Consider the following 21,310-nt stretch of genomic DNA (forward strand, 5'->3'; position numbering starts at 1 on the left):
GACAACAGGTTGGTCTGACCTTTCCGCATCCTCTAAATCTGAGAGTTCTTCTCCAATTGATTCCCCTTCTCCAACTGTACTGTCTTCTTCAATGATCCTTTCTGTGTCTGCTTCCTCTGCCTGTTCCTCGTTAGATACAGGTGAGTTGCTTTCAGACATCTGCCTTGGTATGGCATTTATATACACTGGCATGTCTATTATGGTTCTAGTTTCATATTCTGGATGATAAGGCTCATCTGGGATAATCCAGCCTTTATCAACCCTTTTGTTTTCATCAAAATATGTAACATGTCTTATGCCAACAATGCCAGTTTTCAGATTCAAAATTCTATATCCTTTGTGTCCTGGAGCATAGCCAACTAAAATGCCCCTTTCTGTTGTGGAATCCAGCTTATGCCTTCTTTGCTTTGGTATATGAGCATATGCTGTACTTCCAAATGTTCTTATGTGTGACAGGTTTGGCTTCCTACCATGCCATGTCTCATGTGGTGTGCGCTCAGCGCCTTTAGTTGGCATTCTGTTTTGTAGGTACACTGCTGTGAGAATGGCTTCCCCCCATAGTCTTTTAGGGAGATTGCTATCTGACAGCATACATCTGGTCATTTCCACAAGTGACCTAAATTTTCTCTCTGCAACAGAATTTTGCTCTGGTGTATAAGCTACTGTTGTGATATGTTGAATGCCTTCTTGTTCTAGAAATGTGCGCATGCTTTGTGAAGTGAACTCACCACCATTGTCGGTCTGAAGAACCTTTGGTTTTCTTTCAAATTTATTGCTCACCATGGCTACGTATTTCTTCAGCATGTCTGTGACTTGACTTTTCTCTTTCAGCAAATAGGCCACACAATATCTAGAGAAATCATCCAAGAATATTAGCACAAATCTGTTATTTCCCAATGATGGGATATTAAACGGTCCACATAAGTCACTGTGTATTAAGTCCAGCACTTTATTACTCCTATTTCCTGTGTATGCAGGAAATGAGGGTCTCACACCTTTTTGAGTAACACAGTCTATGCATTTCTCCATTTTACCAGCATCTGCACTTATCTGAATGCCGGTGGCTAGTTGCTTACTGTAAAGATCCTGGATCACCTTAGAATCACGATGTCCCAGGCGGCGGTGCCAGATTTCCAGACTACATTTACCATCATTCTTCCTTACTTGCGCCATATGTGAGGCTTCACCTGAAATGTTCAGCTTATAAACATCATTATGCATAAAAGCTTCAGCATACACTTCATCATTTTTAGAGATTGTGCACTTACTGTTTTCAAAATGAATCACAAATCCCTTCTTATCTAATGTAGATACACTAAGCATATTGCAAACTGCTTGGGGAATATACAAGACATCACTTACAGGAATTTCTTTAACTTCATTAGACACTTTGCATTTTAAGAATCCAATACCTTTTGCTTGGATCTTAGCAGTCCCTGCGTTTGCAGTTTTAAGAATACCTTCCTCTGGACACATTTCCTGAAAGAAATCCTTACAATTGGTTAAATGGCATGTGCTCCCCGAATCCAAAATCCAAGTACTTTCATTTGAATTATTATTTACCATAGTCAAAGATTTTTCTGCCATTAGAAAGCCCTTGTGTTTATCTTTGTCCTTCATACATTTCCTGGTTTGAAAATTCTTTAGTTCCATTGGCTTAGGTGAGCTAGAGGGAGTGTTTTGTGTTTCCTTACACCATTTAGATACATGTCCCTCCTTTCCACATGAGTAGCAAATCAGCTTGCCCTTGGGTGGAGTTTTCCCATAGCTCCGCCTTCCTCTGTTCTTTGCCAAGAAATTTGTTTCATTTCTCTCTGACTTGCTTTGAGAACACATCTCCTCAGAATCATTTATTATGCATTCCTGCCTTAGTTTTGATGTTGCCTGTTCAAAAGATTGCCCTTCAATGGCCTCATTTACAGACCTAAAAACATCAAACTTCTTTGATAGTGAGGTAAAAAGAAATGCTCTTTTCAATGCATCACACATGGGAATTCCTGAAAGTTCTAACTTTTGAAATGAAGACATAAGATGCATAATGTGATCATTACATTTACTTTTATCCCTTAATTTGGTTTCATTCAACTCTGCCAGCCAAATTGGTTGCTGCTTTGCATATGTAGTTGCATACATAGTTCTCAGTTTATATAAAATGTCCTTTGGTGTATCTTTTCCCTCCACTAATATGGCTTGTTTCTCTGAGAGAGCTTCCAAAAGCATGCACTTCACATAATAGTTTGCATTGTCCCATTCAGCCATATTTTCAGCTGTTCTGTCTTGGTCTAAGCATATATTTAATCTTTTTGCTCGAAGGAGACATATGAATCTTAATTCCCACTGCTGATAATTAAACTCAGTTAATTTAGGCACCTTGAGAGAATAGAACAATGGTGAATTTCTTCCCTCAGCCATTTTCTTAGCCTTCTGTCTGCTGTGTGGGGGGAGAGAGAGACAGACTGAATCTTTCCTTTAAAACTTAAGAGAAAAATGTGGCCTTTTTTTCTGCCTGGTAATATTTCTCTTCTTTTTCAATTCCTGGACCCTGGGCCCATAACCCTTTTGTTGGATTATTTGTAGTAAATAATTAGCAGATTTTAGTACACACAGCTTCAGCTTTAGAAATGTTAATTTCTTTCTTCATCTCTCTCTCATTCACCCCTGAATAATTCACTGCTGAGTCACTTTAAAGTTGAAGTAACAAAACATCTGTTTACTCACAGTTTGTAGTTAGATTATAATCAGACAGGCTTATATATACATATTACTATACATTTGTATTATCAGCTCCTTCCATGTGCTTAGATGGTAATGGATGCTCACACCACCATAGATCCTCTCAGGTTAGGAGAGATCATGAGCTCCATGTGCTCCATGTGCTTCATGTGCTGCATCTGCTGCATCTAACCCCCACAGGAAGTTGCATAGCTGTGTGACCTCTCTAAGTAATTCACATCAGAGGTCACAGAGTAATCACAGAGAAATAATAGGTGACAGGCAATGCATGTAAAATACAATTACATTCCAACACATCCGTGCTACCCGGATCAGACTATAAGACAGAACCTGAAATATGCTTCCCTACTTAATCCTTTCTGAATTCATCCCTCTTCCAACCCTCATTATGCATTCTTCCTTAATTAACAACACACTATCCCAATATTCACCCTCTCCCACTCCCTACCTCTCCACCCTCCTCCCTTACCCATCTTACTTACCCACATCCAATTGTCCACCTCTTTATACACTATATTACAGCTGTTATCCATTCTATGTTATCTTGTAAACCTGCTATATTATGTAAGCCGCATTGAACCTGCTAATAAGTGGGAAAGCACGGGGTATAAGTGTTACAAATAACTAAATAAAGTGATCTCCTTTATCTAACAGTCACCAGTAGGTGTACTATCAGGGGAGTGCTTCCTTTTTTTTTTTTTTTTTTTGAAACAGGCAAACCTAACAACAGTTTTACTGGATCATAGGCCTGATTTTAAAGCAGTACTTCTTATCTGACGATGTGAGATAACAAATTACAAACAAAAGAAATTGCTAACAAAAGAAAAAGGAAGGAAAAACCTCAAAGTAGCTCAAAACATACAGTTTTTAAAGCACTAAGACGGAAGCAGTTGTAGCCTTAATAGAGAAAATAGGAGTTTTTACAACTAGCTCCCTGATGTCCCACATGCAGGAGGAGACGAGAGAGACGTTGGGAGGTGAGAGACATGTTTCATAGGAAGAGAGTGAGGCTTTAGCATTTGCAAAACTTTTTCAAAAACCACAAGAAGTGACTTTAGATAATCTGTGGCTGTTAATTGCAGAAATGGGGAAGACTTTATGCCCCCAAATGAGAAAAATATCCAATGAAGTTGTGGTGTTAGATGGGAAATTAAAAAAAATAGAAAATGAGGTGAAAGCTGTTAAAGAAGACATGGTGAAACAGGAAAAAGTCTCCTCAGAGTCACAGACTTTGCAATCAACAGTGCTTAAAGATTTGATCAATTTGAGGAGAAAATCAGAAATGTTGGCGAACACCTCTAGAAGTAATAATCTCCATTTTATTAATTTCCCGCGACAACCTTTAATTTCACCTAGAGAAATGTTGAAAAATTACTTTAAAGAAATATTAGAAATAGAAGACAAAGATATACCACCCTTTTCACAGGTTTTTTATATTCCTGTGAGGGTTTTGGACAATCAACAAAGGAATAATATTCAAAATGATCAACCACTTGATGTTTCAGCTTTGCTCGAAATGTCAGATACAGAGCAAATAACAGCTACTACTTTGTTGGCTACAGTAGCGTTACCCTCTGACAAGATCTGGGTTTTTAAAAAGTTTTTTCAGAAGAAAGATAAAACTTTTCGTGGTTTGCAAACTCGTGTTTTTCCAGATCTAGTGAGGGAAACGCATAGGCGACGGAAATTTTTTTTGCAAATGAAACAGGAGGTACTTCAAATGGGAGCAACATTTTATCTTAAATACCCATGCAAATGTTTAATTTCCTACCAGTCAGTGAAATATGTATATTTTGATCCTGACCAATTGTCCTCCTTTATAACAGCTAGAAGAGCTCTTATATAAGAAAAAACCGAATAGAAACCTGTCTGAAACTCAATTTGATGTAAAGATTATTTTCTTTTCTCTCCTTTATAGGACTATTAGACTCTGGTAGTGGACGTATATGAAACTATAGAATTATTTAATCTGTGTACAGATAATTTCCCTTAGAATTATTACCATAGTGGAATTTTTCTTTTGCAAGTGATATGCTTGTATAAAATGTATAATAATAAAGAGATTTAAACGAAAAAAAAAAAAAAAAGCACTAAGACGGCCAAAAACAGACCTTACTTCATCCTGGGGCCTGGGGCCCAGGGCCCGGGGCCCGGGGGCATTTCTGCATCTTCAGACTTCCACCACATACACTTTGGGAGCTACATGTTTTGAGAGCTACACATTGGTTCCAAGATAAGTTATTATATTTTGCATTTTGAATGTAGCCTCTTTTCCCATGGGAAGGTTTTTGCCTATGATGAGGTAAGGTCTGTTTTTGACCATCTTAGCTCTTTAAAAACTGTATGTTTTGAGCTACTTTGAGGCTTTTCCTTCCCTTTTCTTAGCAGTTTCTTTTGTTTGTAATTTGTTATCTCACATCGTAAGAATATAAGTTTCATCTCTTGTGGATTACTTTTTGTTTTTGCTACATTGCATGTGCAACACCACACCCATCCTTTAGTACTTTAGTTGATTCTTCTTATCTGAGCCAAAAGGCAGCTTCAGTTAGGGGAGATTCAAGATGGCCACCGACTAAACATCAAGCTGTCAGTTAGCTCCGGGTGCCTTAGTTTCACCAGACAGCACATTGGGCTAACATCGAGTCAAACCGGCACATCCTCTACATCACACCGAGAGTTAACTACAGCAGGGCTACATTTGAGCCGAAAGGGGTTTGTTACCGTGCAGAAATAAACTGGCAGCAGGTCAGTTTTGGCCACCGTTTGAACATTGCGCTGACAGTTAGCTCCAGTTGTCCCCCATTACCCTAACTGACCAGCGAGCTGGAACCGGACTACTTTCGGCCACTGCCTAAACATCTTGCCGACTGCTGAAACTGAAACCGGACTTCATCGGGTCACTACCTGCACATCGCACCTCCCTTTCCTGGGCCGTTGGTCTGCTTTCTGTTTTTTTCCCTGCATGCCTCGCTGACTGAGAGTAGTTCCGGCGCTGCATCCTTCACTCCCCATTCCTGCGTTGCAGAGAAGGTGCCCCATCCCGACTCTAGTCAGTTGTTACACTGGTCAGCTGTTCCTTGGAATTGTAGTGATGGAGGTCCCTGGCTGGAGTGCCCCGGCGGTTGAGGCTGTGGAGGATGACCGTTTGGTCCGCCATCTTGTTTCCTGCTCTGCTGACTCCGTCGCTGTGGATGCCTGCCTCCAGCTTCATTTGTTCCACCTGGGCCTGTTGCAGTCCCGACTGGGCTCGACTTGCTGGATCCATCTGTGTCAGCCTAGACTTTCATCTTTCCCCTTGGCCCGCCAGGACTTTTGCCATTCATCTTTGCCTCCCTTTGCCTCCATTACTTTTCCCTTCTTTACCTCTTCTCCCTCTCTAATTGCTAAAATGTAACTGTAATGTATTTATTTTAATTGGTTCATTGTAAGCTGCTTTGGGGCCGCATCACTGTGGCAAAAGGCGGGGTATAAATGTACTGAAATAAATAAATATAGAGATCACCTCAATTTAGGCACTGGGTGATGGGTGCTAAGCACAAATTCTGTAATGGGCAATTGTGTGCACAACTGCGGTTATAGAATGGTAGCATAAGTGTGAGCAGTTACCCTAGCTCAATGGCTGGCGTAAATGCTTGCTCCTAATTTCATTGAAAACGTTCAAAATATAGCTGTGAAAGGGGAAGTACTACTAATAGGTGATTTTAATATACCAGATGTTGATTGGGGTATCCCTATTGCAAGGTCTTTTAGAAGCAGGGAGATCCTGGATTCTCTACAGAGAGAACTATTCCAGCAGTTGGTAATGGAAACCAGGAGGCATGGGGCCATTAGATACAAGATTTGCTAAATCAGATCAAGAAGGTAATAGTGCATTCATTTTTTTATATATTTTTGATAACAGCAGCATATAGATACATAAATTGATATTCAATATATATGTCTTTACTTAGTCCATATAACAATCCAGTTTGATATTTATTACTAAAACGATAATTACTAGAAACGATTTGCACAAAATCAGTTAAGCAGTATGTTTAACACATGCTTTTTACACATTTTTTAGATAAATATTGACACACACACACACACACACACATATATATATATATATATATACATTTCTGGAACTTTATTATAGAAAATGTCATAGACACCTTTCCTCCATTAGACAATTATTTGTATATCTGTTGTTGCCATAGATGACATCATCTTGAGCCCTAATCATCGTACTCCACCTCACAGCCGCAGTTAACTAGCTCTCCCCTCGAGGGACCGAAAGGACTTCTACCGAAGAATGAAATTCCTGAGGTTGAATCTCAAGTTCAATCCGAGGGGCAATACTACAGACAAGTAAAATTGCCCGAGGCGAGCAGTCCTGCCATGATAGCGACAGAATTACAGGATAAGGAGCAACAAAGAACCTTAGAAAACTTGGCTGATACTCCTCCGATGATATTGAAGAAACCAGCAGAGATAACATTGGATTCTTTATGGGACTTGATCTCTCAGTTTATATCAACAATTACCTTAAAAACTAATTGTATTTCTGAAAAAGTATTCAAAGCTGATGAGTCAGATAAACTGAATGAAATCTCTATGCTCATCTACCCCTTGCTCATACCTCTCCTACTCCCTCCACTCTTCCCCATCTTTACCTACCTATCTCTTTTATTATTCTGCTATAATTAACTTATACTTTCTCTATCAATACAGCCACCGATGGCCAGCGTTTTGTCCCCTGAGCAGCAAGTGCGGGACCGCTGCACGACAAACTGCCCACAGATGAAAGGGTTGGCGAATCCTTTGATTAGCGCTGGTGAAGGAGCGTCGACATCGCTCCAGAATTATTCAACCACCATGTCCAAAGGAGTGGAGGAGTGAGTTAGAGGCATGTGCTGAAACAGAGGACGTTTACAGCAGAACCCGAATCGGCGGAACCACTCCTAAACACCTAAGAGAAATCAACTTGGAGTTTTTGGCTCCCGTGGAGGTTACATTGAATACAAACTGGAAGGTGCTTCGGGACCTAACGGTGGCAGTAAATAATTTTGTTTCAGATATAATTTTATTAGAGAGTTACATGGACAATTTAACTGAACCCTTTGAGAGTGAAAAATTGATATAACAAATGATTCTACATGAGCAAGAAGTGGTTATAATTTTGAAAATGATAATAGACCAGAAACTTTGAATAATAAAATGAATATTATTATAGATGATTAATATCGAGATTATTGTTTTTCCCAGACTTCCGGGTATGACTCCTAAAGTTTTCCTCAGAAATATTTCCTCAATTATTACTTTAAAAGGAGTGAAGCCTGTGAAAACTGAGATTACTTTAATCAGTGGGATTTGAATTAGAGACTTAAGTATATGTATTGTTAAATAACTTCTGGTTTTTAAAAGAGAGAGTGTAATCAGATGTATTATTTCTAACTAATATTGGATAATAAGTATGTTTTCAATGAAATGACTTGACTATACACCGTATTGGCCTTGAAGAAGCCAACCAGATGATCAATGTGGAATAATGAATTAGACGACTAATATCTGGGGATAATCAGGTTAATTCCACATTTTTTTTCTGTTTACTGTTTAATTGATCTCCTTGTCTTGTTTCACTCTCCCTATTTATTATTATTATTATTATTTGTAGTATTTGTATCCCACATTTTCCCACCTATTTGCAGGCTCAATGTGGCTTACATTTGCCGTTATGGCGATTGCCATTTCCGGACTTCAGATATGCACATGATTTTGCAATCAAGTGTGTACATACATGGTGGAAGAATGCATTGTGTACTTGCGTACTTGTTTTTTTTTTTTTTTTTTTTTTTTTTTATTTGTGACTTATATCCCACATTTTCCCACACATGCAGGCGCAATGTGGCTTACAGAGAATTAAATAAGAGTACAGACTTAACAGTTTAGGCAAGCATAAAGAAGTAAGTAGGAGGGAAGAAACTAACAAAGTGAACTAGATAGGGTAAGGAACAAGGGATGCTTTAATCAACATGGTAAATTGAGGGGTAAGTCTTAGCAAAGAGGAATGTCTTTAACAACTTCTTAAAAAGGGCATGGTCCACTTGAGTTTTAAGGTGACGAGGTAACATGTTCCAGTATTTGGGACTCCAATAACGGAAAGACGAGGCAAAAAAAACACGTGGTTTTACAATCAAGTGCGTATATATGTGGTAGAAGAATACAATGTGGTCTTGTGTAGGTGTCGGCTTTATGTAGTTGCTCAGGTGACGGTATTATGGTGAGAGTAATAGTGTTGGGCAGTGATTATGTCATTTCAATCTTATTCTTCATTGTTGTTGTTTAGAAGTTAGAACGATTGTTTGTTGTATGCTTTTTTGAATAAGTCCGTTTTCAGTAGTTTACGAAAGATGGTTAAATCTTGCGTTGTCTTTATGGTCTTTGGGAGTGTGTTCCATAGCTGTGAGCAAATGTAGGAGAAGCTGGTTGCGTAAATGGACTTATATTTTAATCCTTTGCATTTGGGATAATGGAGGTTGAGGAATGTACGTGCTGATCTTTTACCGTTCCTAGCAGGTAGGTCTATGAGGTCTGCCATGTAGGCCGGAGCTTCTCCATGTATAATTTTGTACCATGGTGCATACTTTGAACGCAATTCGTTCCTTTAGTGGAAGCCAATGTCGTTTCTCTCTTAGCGGTTTGGCGCTTTCGTATTTTGCTGTCCCGAATATGAGTCTAGCTGCCGTATTTTGGGCTGTCTGAAGCTTCTTAATGACTTGTTCTTTACAACCCACGTATATTGCGTTACAGTAGTCTAGGTGGCTTAACACCATTGACTGTACTAGGCTGCGGAATGTGTCTCTTGGGAAGTAGGATTTGATTCTTTTAAGTTTCCACATGGCGCAAAACATTTTCTTTGTTGTATTTTTTGCATGGTCTTCTAGTGTGAGATTTCGATCAATCGTAACTCCCAGAGTTTTCAAGCTATCGGAGACCGTAAGAGTGTAGTCTGGGGTGTATATAGTATTGTTTTTGTTTGAGTTGTATTGTGAGGATAAGATAAGACTATGAGGCTCATTTTCAAAGCACTTAGCCTCCCAAAGTTCCATAGAAACCTATGGAACTTAGCCTCCCAAAGTGCTTTGAAAATATGCATAATTGTGTCTTTTCTGCGTTTAGTTTCAATTGAAATGCATCCGCCCATGAATTCATTATTTGGAAGCTATGTTGGATTTCTTTTGCAATTTCTGTTAGGTCATGCTTGAACGGGATGTATATCGTGACATCATCTGCATAAATGTATGGATTGAGACCTTGGTTGGATAACGATTTAGCTAGAGGTGTCATCATTAGGTTGAATAAGGTTGGTGACAACAGTGATCCTTGTGGAACACCACATTCTGGTGTCCATGGTACTGACGTTTTTGATTTTGAGATCACTTGGTAGGTTCTAGCTTTTAGGAATCCTTGGAACCACTTTAGTACGTTTCCTCCAATCCCGAAGTAGTCTATGATGTTCGAGAGTATTTGGTGGCTAACCATGTCAAATGCGCTGGACATGTCGAATTGGAGGAGTGGCACACTGTGCCCTGTTGCTATTAGTTGTTTGAGTTTAGTTATGAGGGTGGTTATCACTGTTTCCGTACTATGGTTGAATCTGAATTCTGACTTTGATTCATGTAATATTGTGAATTTGTCTAAGTAGTTGGTAAGTTGTTGTGTTACCATACTTTCCATTGTTTTGACAATCAGGGGGATGGATGCCACTGGTCGATAGTTGGCCGTGTCTTTTAATTTTTTCTTTAGGTCTTTGGGTATCGGTGTGAGTAATATGTTTTCTTTGTCTTTGGGGAAGAGTCCGTGTTGTAGCATGTAGTTCAGGTATGTCGTAAGTTCTGTTATGAAGCGTTTGGGGGTGGACCTTACTAGATAACTGGGACAGGTGTCCAATTTGGAGTGGGTTTTGAAAATTTGTTGATTGCTTGAGAAATAGTGTTTTCGGTTAATAAATCGAAACTGTTCCAAATTTGATCCGCTGGGTATTCACTGGGGGTTGGGTCTATGCAGTCCATAAATCTTTCGTGGTCAGTGATGTTAAGTGGTAATGTGGACCGTAATTTTATGATTTTCTCGTTGAATTTAGTGGTCTAAAGAAGATAATAGAACTACCTGACTGAAATAATTCCTATATATTTCTTTCTCTGTATTTCTGGCAAGTTGTTTTATCGCTTGTAAAAATTTAAATGGTTATAAATAAAAGAAAAAAAAAAAGAAAATGGAAATATATGACAACTTTACCAGAAATAACAACTTAAGATTCATAAACTTTCCTAAAGGGAGAATGACAAAACCAATTGATATGTTAAAGCGATATTTACGTGAAGTTTTTGAAATCCCGGAAGAAAGTTTACCACCATTTAGTCGTTTACTATATACCTTCGAAGGATACGCTTCAGACTGAGAGAAAAGAACCATTGGATTTAACAGCATTTTTGGAGACCTCAGAGACAGAACAAGTACAACTGGCTACATTAGTAGCCACTGTTGTTCTTATTCCGGATAAGCAGTGGCTTTTTCGGTTATTTTTCAAGAACCGGGAAAAACTTTTTCTAGGCTTGAAAATAAACTTGTTTCCAGACATCTCAAAAGAGACTCAAAAAAAGACATAAAGATTTCTTGTTGTTAAAACCCGGTGTTATTCAGTGGGGAGGAGTATTTCATTTAAGATTTCCTTGCAAATATATTGTTAGAATTAATTTATCTAAGTATATTTTTGTTGAACCTTCACATTTGACATATTTTATATCCTCGAAACGAACAGTTGGAGTCTAACTATAAAATATCTGTTCATATTACATGCTTATAACCTATAATTTTTTTCTTCTTTGAAATTCCTGTTATTGGTAAGCTTGGATTTGCTTACTTGTGGACTTGAGTGTGAATTTGTTTATAAATATTTTTTTTCTTCCTCTTTGATTTTGATATTGTTAAACACTTTTCTGAACCAAGATTGAGATCTTATACTGTAATGTTAAATTTGTAAAAATAAAAAAAAAAAAAAAAAACATTTAAAATCACAAATCAAATAAAAATAAAAAAGGATGAATTAGGAGAACACCAAAAAGTGAACACTCAAAATACAAAGAATAGTCTCTCTCAACAAGTAAAACATCCTTTACATCTTTAATATACAATTGTGCTTAAAAATCACTCAGTCCCAAAAATACAAAAAGGCTGAAATGGCATGCTGTTTTTCAATAAATTTCAGCAGCCAAAAAGAACAAACTTCAGTCTTGTTAATTCCAAAACAGGCAAAATTCAATCTTCATAATCAACGTTAAGGGGTCCTTTTACTAAGGTGTGCTGAAAAATGGCCTGCAGTAGTGTAGACGCGTGTTTTGGGTGTGCACAGAATTATTTTTTAGCGCACCTACAAAAAATACCCTTTAAAATTTTTACCAAAAATGGATGTGCGTCAAAATGAAAATTACCGTGCGTTCATTTTGGGTCTGAGGCCTTGCTGCAAGCCATTGACCTAGCGGTAAGGTATCATGCGGTAACTGGGCGGTAATGGTCTATGTGCATCAAATTCCGCTTGACATGCGTAGCTCTGCGCATCAGAAAAAAAAATATTTTTCAGATGTTTGTAGCGGACGTGCACCAAAATTGAAATTACCACAAGGGCCATGCAGTAACTGGGCAGTAACTCCAATTTGGCGCGCGTCGGGCACATGTAGATGCCTACGCGGATTAAAAGGGCCCCAAAGTGAGTCATGAACTTTAGAACGCCTTCAGTCACAAATTTGTGTTGCTATTAAAACAAACACTCCCTTGGCTGACAGGACCCGTTTCTCCGTTCATTCTGGCTTCATCAGAGTCAAGGAGGGATAAAGCAGCATAATGAAATACCGCAGGTGGCTGTGATTCAGACTTATCATTCAAAAACCTTGTTAACTTTCTAGATCTTAGGTGTGTCTCATATAAGCCTCTTTACATCTGTTTGTTTTCTATGACATTTTGTACCTGGATGGTCTTGGATGAGTACCTTATATGGAGTTCCTTTCTTTTGTGTTATTTTAGCCTATAAACCGCCTAGCCCTTTCAGTCAGATTTGGGCAGTACAGAAAGACAGAAAGAAGAAATACATACATACATTTATGGATGTTAAATAAATGATTTGAAAATAAATCCGGCCAAAACTAATTTTCTGTGGGTGCTTGGATGATCTGCAGAAATTACACACAATCTTTTTAGGCTGGCAGGCTCAGCGATATCATTGAAATCTGAGATAATGATTTTAGAACTTTTTATGGATTCTAAGTTGACTATTTAAAAGCATGTAAATACATTGATAAAGAAGGAATTATTCAATCTGAAGGTGATCTATCACCTTAAGCCTTTTCTTGAGCCTCAACACCTACAACTGATTGCTTAAGCAACAGTTTTATCACATGAAGATTATTGCAATATAACATTGTTGGGCTTACCAGAAAGGCAATTGCATAGAATTCAAGTTTTACAGAATACAGCGGTGAAGCTTGTGCTGGGGGGGGGGGGGGGGGGGGGCGGATTAACAAAACATGTGATTCCATATTTGATTAAGTTCCACTTGCTTCTAGAGAAGGCTAGGGTAAAGTTTAAATTGTTAATTTTTATTTTAAAAATATTATATGCCCTTTCTCCTGAATATTTTACCTGCTTTATTTCTCTGCTCAAACTTTCAGTGCTGAGTGCAAAAAGATATTGTTTGATAGAAACAAGAAATCGAACTATAATAGGCAAAGGTCCTGTGGCTTGGAATGTCCTACCAATGGAATTGAGAACTATCACAAGTTATCTTGCCTTTAGGTGTGGTTTAAAAACTTGGCCTTTTTTTCAAATATTTGTATTGATTTTATTTGAAATAGACATTCTTCTTGAATTTTTGCTATGATGAAGCTGTAAATATCAATGATCACGCCTTTATTGTTTCCCACCTTGAGCGTCTGTTGGTTAAGTAACCTAAAAACGTACATGTGAAATTAAGTTAAATTATATATCTGTATCATTAGGTCTTGTATAGCTCTTTGACACATAGTAACATAGTAACATAGTAGATGACGGCAGAAAAAGACCTGCACGGTCCATCTAGTCTGCCCACGATAAACTCATATGTGTATACCTTACCTTGATTTGTACCTGTCTTTTTCAGGGCACAGACCGTATAAGTCTGTGCAGCAGTATTTCCCGCCTCCCAACCACCAGTCCCGCCTCCCATCACCGGCTCCGGCACAGACCCCGTATAAGTCTGCCCTCCCCCATCCTAGCCTCTCAGCCACCAACCCCTCTTCCCCCCGCCACCCAATTTCAGCTAAGCTTCTGTGGATCCATTCCTTCTGCACAGGATTCCTTTATGCCTGTCCCACGCATGCTTGAATTCCGTTACTGTTTTCATCTCCACCACCTCCCGCGGGAGGGCATTCCAAGCGTTCACCACCCTCTCCGTGAAGAAATACTTCCTGACATCTTTCCTGAGTCTGCCCCCCTTCAATCTCATTTCATGTCCTCTCGTTCTACCGCCTTCCCATCTCCGGAAAAGATTCGTTTGCGGATTAATACCTTTCAAATATTTGAACGTCTGTATCATATCACCCCTGTTCCTCCTTTCCTCCAGAGTATACATGTTCAGGTCAGCAAGTCTCTCTTCATACGTCTTGGAACGCAACTCCCATACCATCCTCGTAGCTTTTCTTTGTACCGCTTCCATTTTTTTAACATCCTTCGCAAGGTACGGCCTCCAAAACTGAACACAATACTCCAGGTGGGGCCTCACCAATGTCTTATACAGGGGCATTAAAACCTCCTTTTTTCTGCTGGTCACACCTCTCTCTATACAGCCTAGCAACCTTCTCGCTACGGCCACCACCTTGTCGCACTGTTTCATCGCCTTTAGGTCCTCAGATACTATCACCCCAAGATCCCTCTCCCCGTCCGTGTCTATCAGGCTCTCCCCACCTAACACATACGCCTCCCTTGGATTTCTACTCCCTAAGTGCATCACTTTGCATTTCTTCGACACAGAAATACTAAGCATTTCTTTCCTATAAAACTGGAAAGCTTTAAAAGGTAAGAATTTATATAAATTGCCTTAACTGAAATATTTAAGAAAATGGAAGGAAAAGATTCTGCTTTGTAGCTGGATGCTGAAGATTTCATAATGTCTGAGTCTCTTGGAAGTATATGCTAGATCCTATAATATGTACATCTGTCTGGCCTCCAGAAGCTCATCCAAATCCTTTCAAATTCAGCTGTTGTGTTAAACTTGAGCACATGCTCCAGAAATAGATTCTATGATTTAATTTTGCAGTATGTTGTCTGACAATCTACTTTTTTACATTTTTTACATTTCTTGCTGACAGCAAGTTTTTAGTTTTCAAAAGTGTCCCTTAGGGGCCCTTTTACTAAGCTGTGTAAGCATCTATATGTGCCTAACTTGCGCAAAAATGGAATTACTGCCCGGCTACCACGTGTCTGTTGCGGTAATTTCATTTTTGGTGCGCATCCGATACACGCACATGAAAAATTGTTTTCAGATGCACATATTGGAGGCGTGCAGGTCATTACAACCCAGTTACTGCATGAGTCTTTACCGCTAGGTCAATGGCTGGCAGTAAGATCTCAGACCCAAAATGGACGTGTGCCAATTTTGATTTTGCTGTACGTTCATTTTCGACAAGAATAAAAAAGGCATTTTTTGCAGGTGTGCTGAAAAATGGATCTGCACGTGCTCAAAACACGCGCCTATGGTACCACAGGCCATTTTTCAGTGCACCTGAGTTCCATAATAGTGGAACTCTTTACCACCCAAAATAAGAAATATACAGGAATACACTAGATTCCGCAAAATCCTCAAATTGTTCCTATTCAAACAAGCCCTCACAAAGAACAACCATATCTCAAACAACTAATTATTACCTGAATTGGTTAATACTCTATTTACCATTAACCTTCTCTTTGCTTCATGTACAATTTCTCATTCATAACAGATTTTCTAAATGTTAAACATCCATAGCTATCCCAGCACGTTTATGATACTGTATTGTAAAATTCGATTCTTACAACAAATTACTTTCTTATACATTATTCTTTATTAAGCCACATTGAACTCAAACTTGTTTGGGATAATGTGAGATATAAATGTCACAACTAAATAAATAAACAAACTTGTTGTGTGCCAGGCATTATTGTATAAATCCCTCACTCAGGATAATGGTTTGGATACAGTCCAAATACTGTATCATCATTTTGGTAAAGCACTGTGAAATTTTCACTATAGTGAAATATTGGTTTGCCCTTTTCCTCATGCCTCATTTTATCATTTCGGTAAAATACTGAGGCATATTTACTATTGTGAAATATTGACACTTTTTGAATTGTTGAAAATTATTGGCCCCTTCCCAGAATATTCTCTACCTTCACAGTATGCTCTGCCCTACCATATTACAAGGTTAGTTGCTGTATTTGTTTGTGTTTAAATATGTTCTGTCTTGATGCTAATGAATTGCAATTGGTCTTGAAACTAGAGTAGATGAAGTTACCTAGACCAAGAAATAAGAGCCCTTAGTCACTAACCTTTGAAAGGCATGTGTGCTCGAGTTTTTAGGTACAATCTTTTGCTCCTCTGTGGTCTCTCCTGTCTGATGTTGAATCCCAGTGTGTTGCATCGATTCTTCCTACAGCTTAAGCAGATTCCTTTGTCGAAGGTGTGGATGTCATTGCACCAGTAGGCCATGCTTTGCTTATCATCATGGAGCAAAGAGTCAATGAAGAGATGGACTGACCTCTCGTGAGCACATTTCACAGTTTGTGTGATTCCTGTAAAACACCACCATCAGTGCTTTAGAACTTCTAACAAGCAGATTAACTTTGCCTTGCACAGAGTACAGGAGAGACCCTTTTTTCACAAACCTAATACATATTCCTCTGGATTCTATGTGTGGCGCCTATATTTGGGTGTGGATCTAGGATACACATGCAAACAAATTAGGGGTCCTTTTACCAAGCTGTGGGAAAAAGGGCCCTGTGGTAGAGGCAGGGTCTGTTTTTCCCACGCGCCAGGGCCCTCTTTACCGCAGCAGGTAAAAAGCCCCTAAAAAAATGGCCATGTGGTAAGATTACTCTTACCATGTGGCAATGCCCGATTACCACTGGGTTAGCACTGCACTATAAAATAAAATAAAAATTTCCAGCGTGCTGGAAATGGTGCACACTCAAGGCGGAACTGCTGCTGGTGGCTGTCTTGGGCTGCCGGTAGTTCTGGGTTAGCGTGTGGTAAGCCCGCATTGGGCTTACCGACGCTTTGTAAAAGGACCCCTTAATGAGCTGTTAACTATCAATTAATTGACATCAACAATCAGTTATTGAAGTTAATTGGTACTAATTTGGATTTGCACATACATCTGCCTGCACACTCTTCTATAACACCACTGAGTGCAAATCAAAAGGGGGTGTGGCCATGAGAGGGACATGGGCTGGTTGGAGCGTTCTGAAAATTTGCACGCAGTCTTATAGAATAGTGCCATTTACCCGCCCAAATGTCATGAGTTGGGTGCTGATATTTACACCAGATTTCAGCTGGTGTAAATGCTAGAGCCCAAATTTGGGCACAGGAATTGGTGCTATGCACTATTCTGTAAGCATTGCTCAGCTTGCAATGCCCTTTATTGAATAGTACTTAGCACTGATTTCTGAGCACTGTTTTTTAAATTGTATATTTATAATTTTACAATAATTATCAAGATACCTTGACAACAGGACAAATATTCGTCACATACTGAAAAGAAACCCCCAAATATTTCCAACTTAGATACTGCAATCTAACATTGTAAGGAATATTAAATAGTAAGTAGTAACAAAAAAGCGAGGTGGATTCAAAGAGGATATCAAGAAGTCTTTATTATAATGTCACCTGTATCTATGAGCTTCACACAGGTTGTTCAATTAACCTTTTTATTTGTAGTCGTATATGTAGCCGGGACCTAAACTATATTTAGCCCACAGAATACAGGTGTTTTTCCCTTGGGTTGTGCTCCTCTTGCCCTCTGGTGGCCAGAACCGGTGGCTGCCATAGACTTTCCAGACTCTTTTCATTCCGGTCCAGATATTTTAGCCTTCCAGTCTTGTGTGGAAGTTTGGCAGCTAGCCTCACCCGTAGTTGCCTTGTGATTGCTGCCGCTGAGCCCAGCTGTGATGAGCTTATTAGCCACCTGGGAACTTGCTGCCTTGGCCTTTGCAACGTTTTGCTTTAGGTCCAGGTTAGTGTTGGTGCAGTGTGCACTTTTGACTTATGTGTATTGCTTCCCTGCTTTTTCCTTGTGGCTCCCCTGCTTTCCCTTTTGGTGCTGTTAGAAGCACTTCTGTTTTGCTGTTAGAAGTACTTCTGGTTTTGGTGCTGTTAGAAGCACTTCTGTTAGTGGAGTGCTTAGGAGCACTCCTGTTTAGTTTAGTGCTTAGAAGCACTTCTGTTGGTGGAGTGCTTAGGAGCACTCCTGATTAGTTTAGTGCTTAGGAGCTCTTCTGTTGGTGGAGTGCTTAGGAGCACCTCTGTTAATTTAGTGCTTTGGAGCACTACTGTAGTTTGGTGCTTAGGAGCACCTTTGTTAGTTTATATGTTTAGCTTCCCTACTTTCTCCTTGTGGCTCCCGCTTCCCTTTGGTTAGTTTAGTGCTGTGGAGCACTGCTGTAGCTTGGTGTTTAGGAGCACTTCTGTTAGGTTAATGCTTAGGCATTCTTCTGTTAGTATAGTGCTTAGGAGCACTTCTGTTAGTGGAGTGCTTAGGAGCACTCCTGTTGGGTTAGGTGCTTAGGAGCACTTCAGTCTGGTTACGCTATAGGAACACTTCTGAATTGCTGGGTTTCCCTGCTTTCCCCTGGGGGCTTCCCTGCCTTTCCTTTTGGTGCTTGGGAGCACTTCCGTCTTGTCCTGGCCCTGTGTTCCTGGTTTGTGCAAGCTTGCATGGTATTCCAGGGTCTGAGGTGGTCCCTCAGCCCTAGTCCCATTCCTGGTCCTGGTCCTGTCAAGCTTGTTCTAGTATCCCAGCCCCTGTGTTATCCTGTATCCGATAAGTCCTGCTGACTGCTTGAACCCAGGGGCTCAACTCCTGGGGGACAGTGGCTAAGTGCAGGTGAAGCAGTGCGGACCAGTTCGGTGTACTCCAGTCCAGTGTGTTCCAGTCCGGTGTGTTGCAGTCCAGTGCGGACCAGTCTGGTGTGGACCAGTCCGGTGTACTCCAGTCCAGGGAGTTCCAGTCCGTGTGTTCCGGCTTGCTGGGTGGCGCCTGCAGTCCTTGCCTGTGCCGGTGTGCTAGCCTAGTGTTGGTTGGTGGGTTTTGTCTGTTGCTGTCGCTCCTCGTCAGCAGCCCAAGGGCTCACATTTGCTCCAGAGCCTGTCCCTGCGGGCTCTGAACCTGGGAACCTGACAACAGGATGAACAGAAGAAAATACCTAATCCATAAAAGGTGTCACTGGATGAAAATTAAGGTAAGTTTTGATATCTATAAAGAGAATCAATTTATGTTACATTTATTGAAAGAACAGACACCAGTAAATATGAATAAGTTATTTATTAAAGTGCAATTAATGATTTTATTGCATTAAGAATTTTCTATAAGTAGTTAAAAACATTAAAAACCATAATTTTCTATAACTAGTTAAAAACATTAAAAACCATAAATATAATAAATAATTAAAATCCCTCCTGAATCCAGGTCTATAATACTAAAATATTTCTCTTTCTTATATAAATCAGTGTTGTTACTAAGACTATAGGTAAATATTGCACAAAAACTATTAATGAATTTTGAATAAATATTACTATTAAACTTTTACTTAATAATAAAATCTTCTTTTCTCTTATAGGATTTACTTTTAAGGTAAGTCTTAAGTAATAATATCAAAGATGAATTGTATTGTCATAAGTAATTAAACTAATTTAACATTTCTTTTTTTCTTTTCAGGTCCTAAGTTCCTTAAGGTAAGTATTATGAGTCTCTCTCAGTTCCACAGTCCTAAAGAATTATTTTTTTTTTCTTTACTTAGCTCAAATTCCAGCTTTCTTGACTTTTGGACATTTCATCTGTCTTGGATGTCTTTGCCTTGAATTTCACCCTAAACTTATGCTTCAAAAACAAAATAAGAGGAAAGAAACTACCTTCCTGCAGAGTGTGTATATCTAGAAGTAAGCCTGCCTATTACAGGAGCCTGGACTGGATATTCTAATATAAATAAAATTAAATAAATTTTTCCCTGAGTCTGATTTCCTGAATTTTCCTAATAAACTTTTAATTTCTAAATCTGCCTATGGAGAGATCAGGTCCTCTTCATGGAATTTTCTGTGTCCTTGAAGATCATCAAATGGCCATACCACTCACACACAGCCACATTTGATTCATACAGCCCTTAGAGGTTTGGTTTGAGTTAAATCCTTTCTTTATTTTCCTAAAATCAGTTAATTCAATTATCTGTTCAGTTCAGACTTCAAATATTAATATATTTGTTTTCAATAAATTCTTTAAAAATAAGTTTAATATCTTTATATCTCAAAGGAGATCTTTCAGGAGTAATATCATATCAGTTCCTATATTAATTACTTCAACCCACTGAAGGGCTTCTGATATTCTATGCTACCTAGCACTGTTCAGAACAAAATATTTTCTATATAGTATGTTGAGTATTCTTTACATTAGCTATCAATTATTACAGATTAAACCTGTCCGATACAAGCTTTCTCTCTGAGGAGAAAAATTAAATTCTCTTAAATGGGCACAAACCTCCTTATAAATTTAATTACTCTCAGTTATGACAGTTTCAGTCACTTTTTTATTATTTCACTCAAAACGTTTTGATTTATTTCTTCCTTTCAAACCCTCACACAGACACATCAGGATACAGGTCCTCTTTCTTCAAAGTCTTCCGTTGCTCTCTCATCAACCTTCACTAGCTAGGTTCCTAACTAGAGCAGTGCAGCCAATCAGGAAGCACCCTTTGAGAACACATTTCCATACTGACATTCTATTATGCATTTTGGGTTAAAAACACTATTTAAAACCTTTGTTTTTGGATTTTAATTACACAACTCAAATTAGAGCAATGCCCTAATGTCTATTCTATGGAAAATTTCATTTAAATTGACCCCCAAATAGCCAAACTGGAACCTCATGAAATCGGACTAATTTGCATATAATTAAAGCTTATATAACCCCATAGCAAGTATCTACAGGCTCCCTGCACCTAAATTCTACTATTAAAACTTATGCAACCACTTTTAAAATGTATTTTTATTGCTTTTAAATTTGCAAGTGTCAGTGTAGGTCTCCGTTGACTTCACTGCGCCTGCACTGAAATTCACGCCATTTTTGTGTCACCATAGCAACCAAGGATGCCTCCAAAGCCCCCCTTGCAGTTCCCAGCAGTCTCTGGGGTAGATTAATTAAAAATGTACCACATGCGCACTTCTCATGCATGCGTGAATCACGCACAATGCCCAATTTCGGCTGTATTTATATTTTATTAATTGAATTTTATTAATTGAACCCTTCCACAGGTCAAAACTAGCCCC

At 39.0% G+C, this 21,310-nt stretch overlaps 1 protein-coding gene across 2 annotated transcripts in view; it reads right to left on the minus strand.

Annotated features, from left to right (window-relative positions):
* The window catches only part of LIPC (lipase C, hepatic type), a 165,778-nt gene that overhangs the window by 31,847 nt on the left and 112,621 nt on the right, over positions 1–21,310 (minus strand). For both annotated transcript variants that reach the window (XM_030188843.1, XM_030188837.1), the window contains exon 6: positions 16,327–16,569. In XM_030188843.1, coding sequence (XP_030044703.1) covers positions 16,327–16,569 — 243 coding nt within the window. The remainder of the gene's footprint in view (positions 1–16,326; positions 16,570–21,310) is intronic.

Source organism: Microcaecilia unicolor, chromosome 1 (assembly GCF_901765095.1).
Source record: "Microcaecilia unicolor chromosome 1, aMicUni1.1, whole genome shotgun sequence".
NCBI lineage: Eukaryota > Metazoa > Chordata > Amphibia > Gymnophiona > Siphonopidae > Microcaecilia > Microcaecilia unicolor.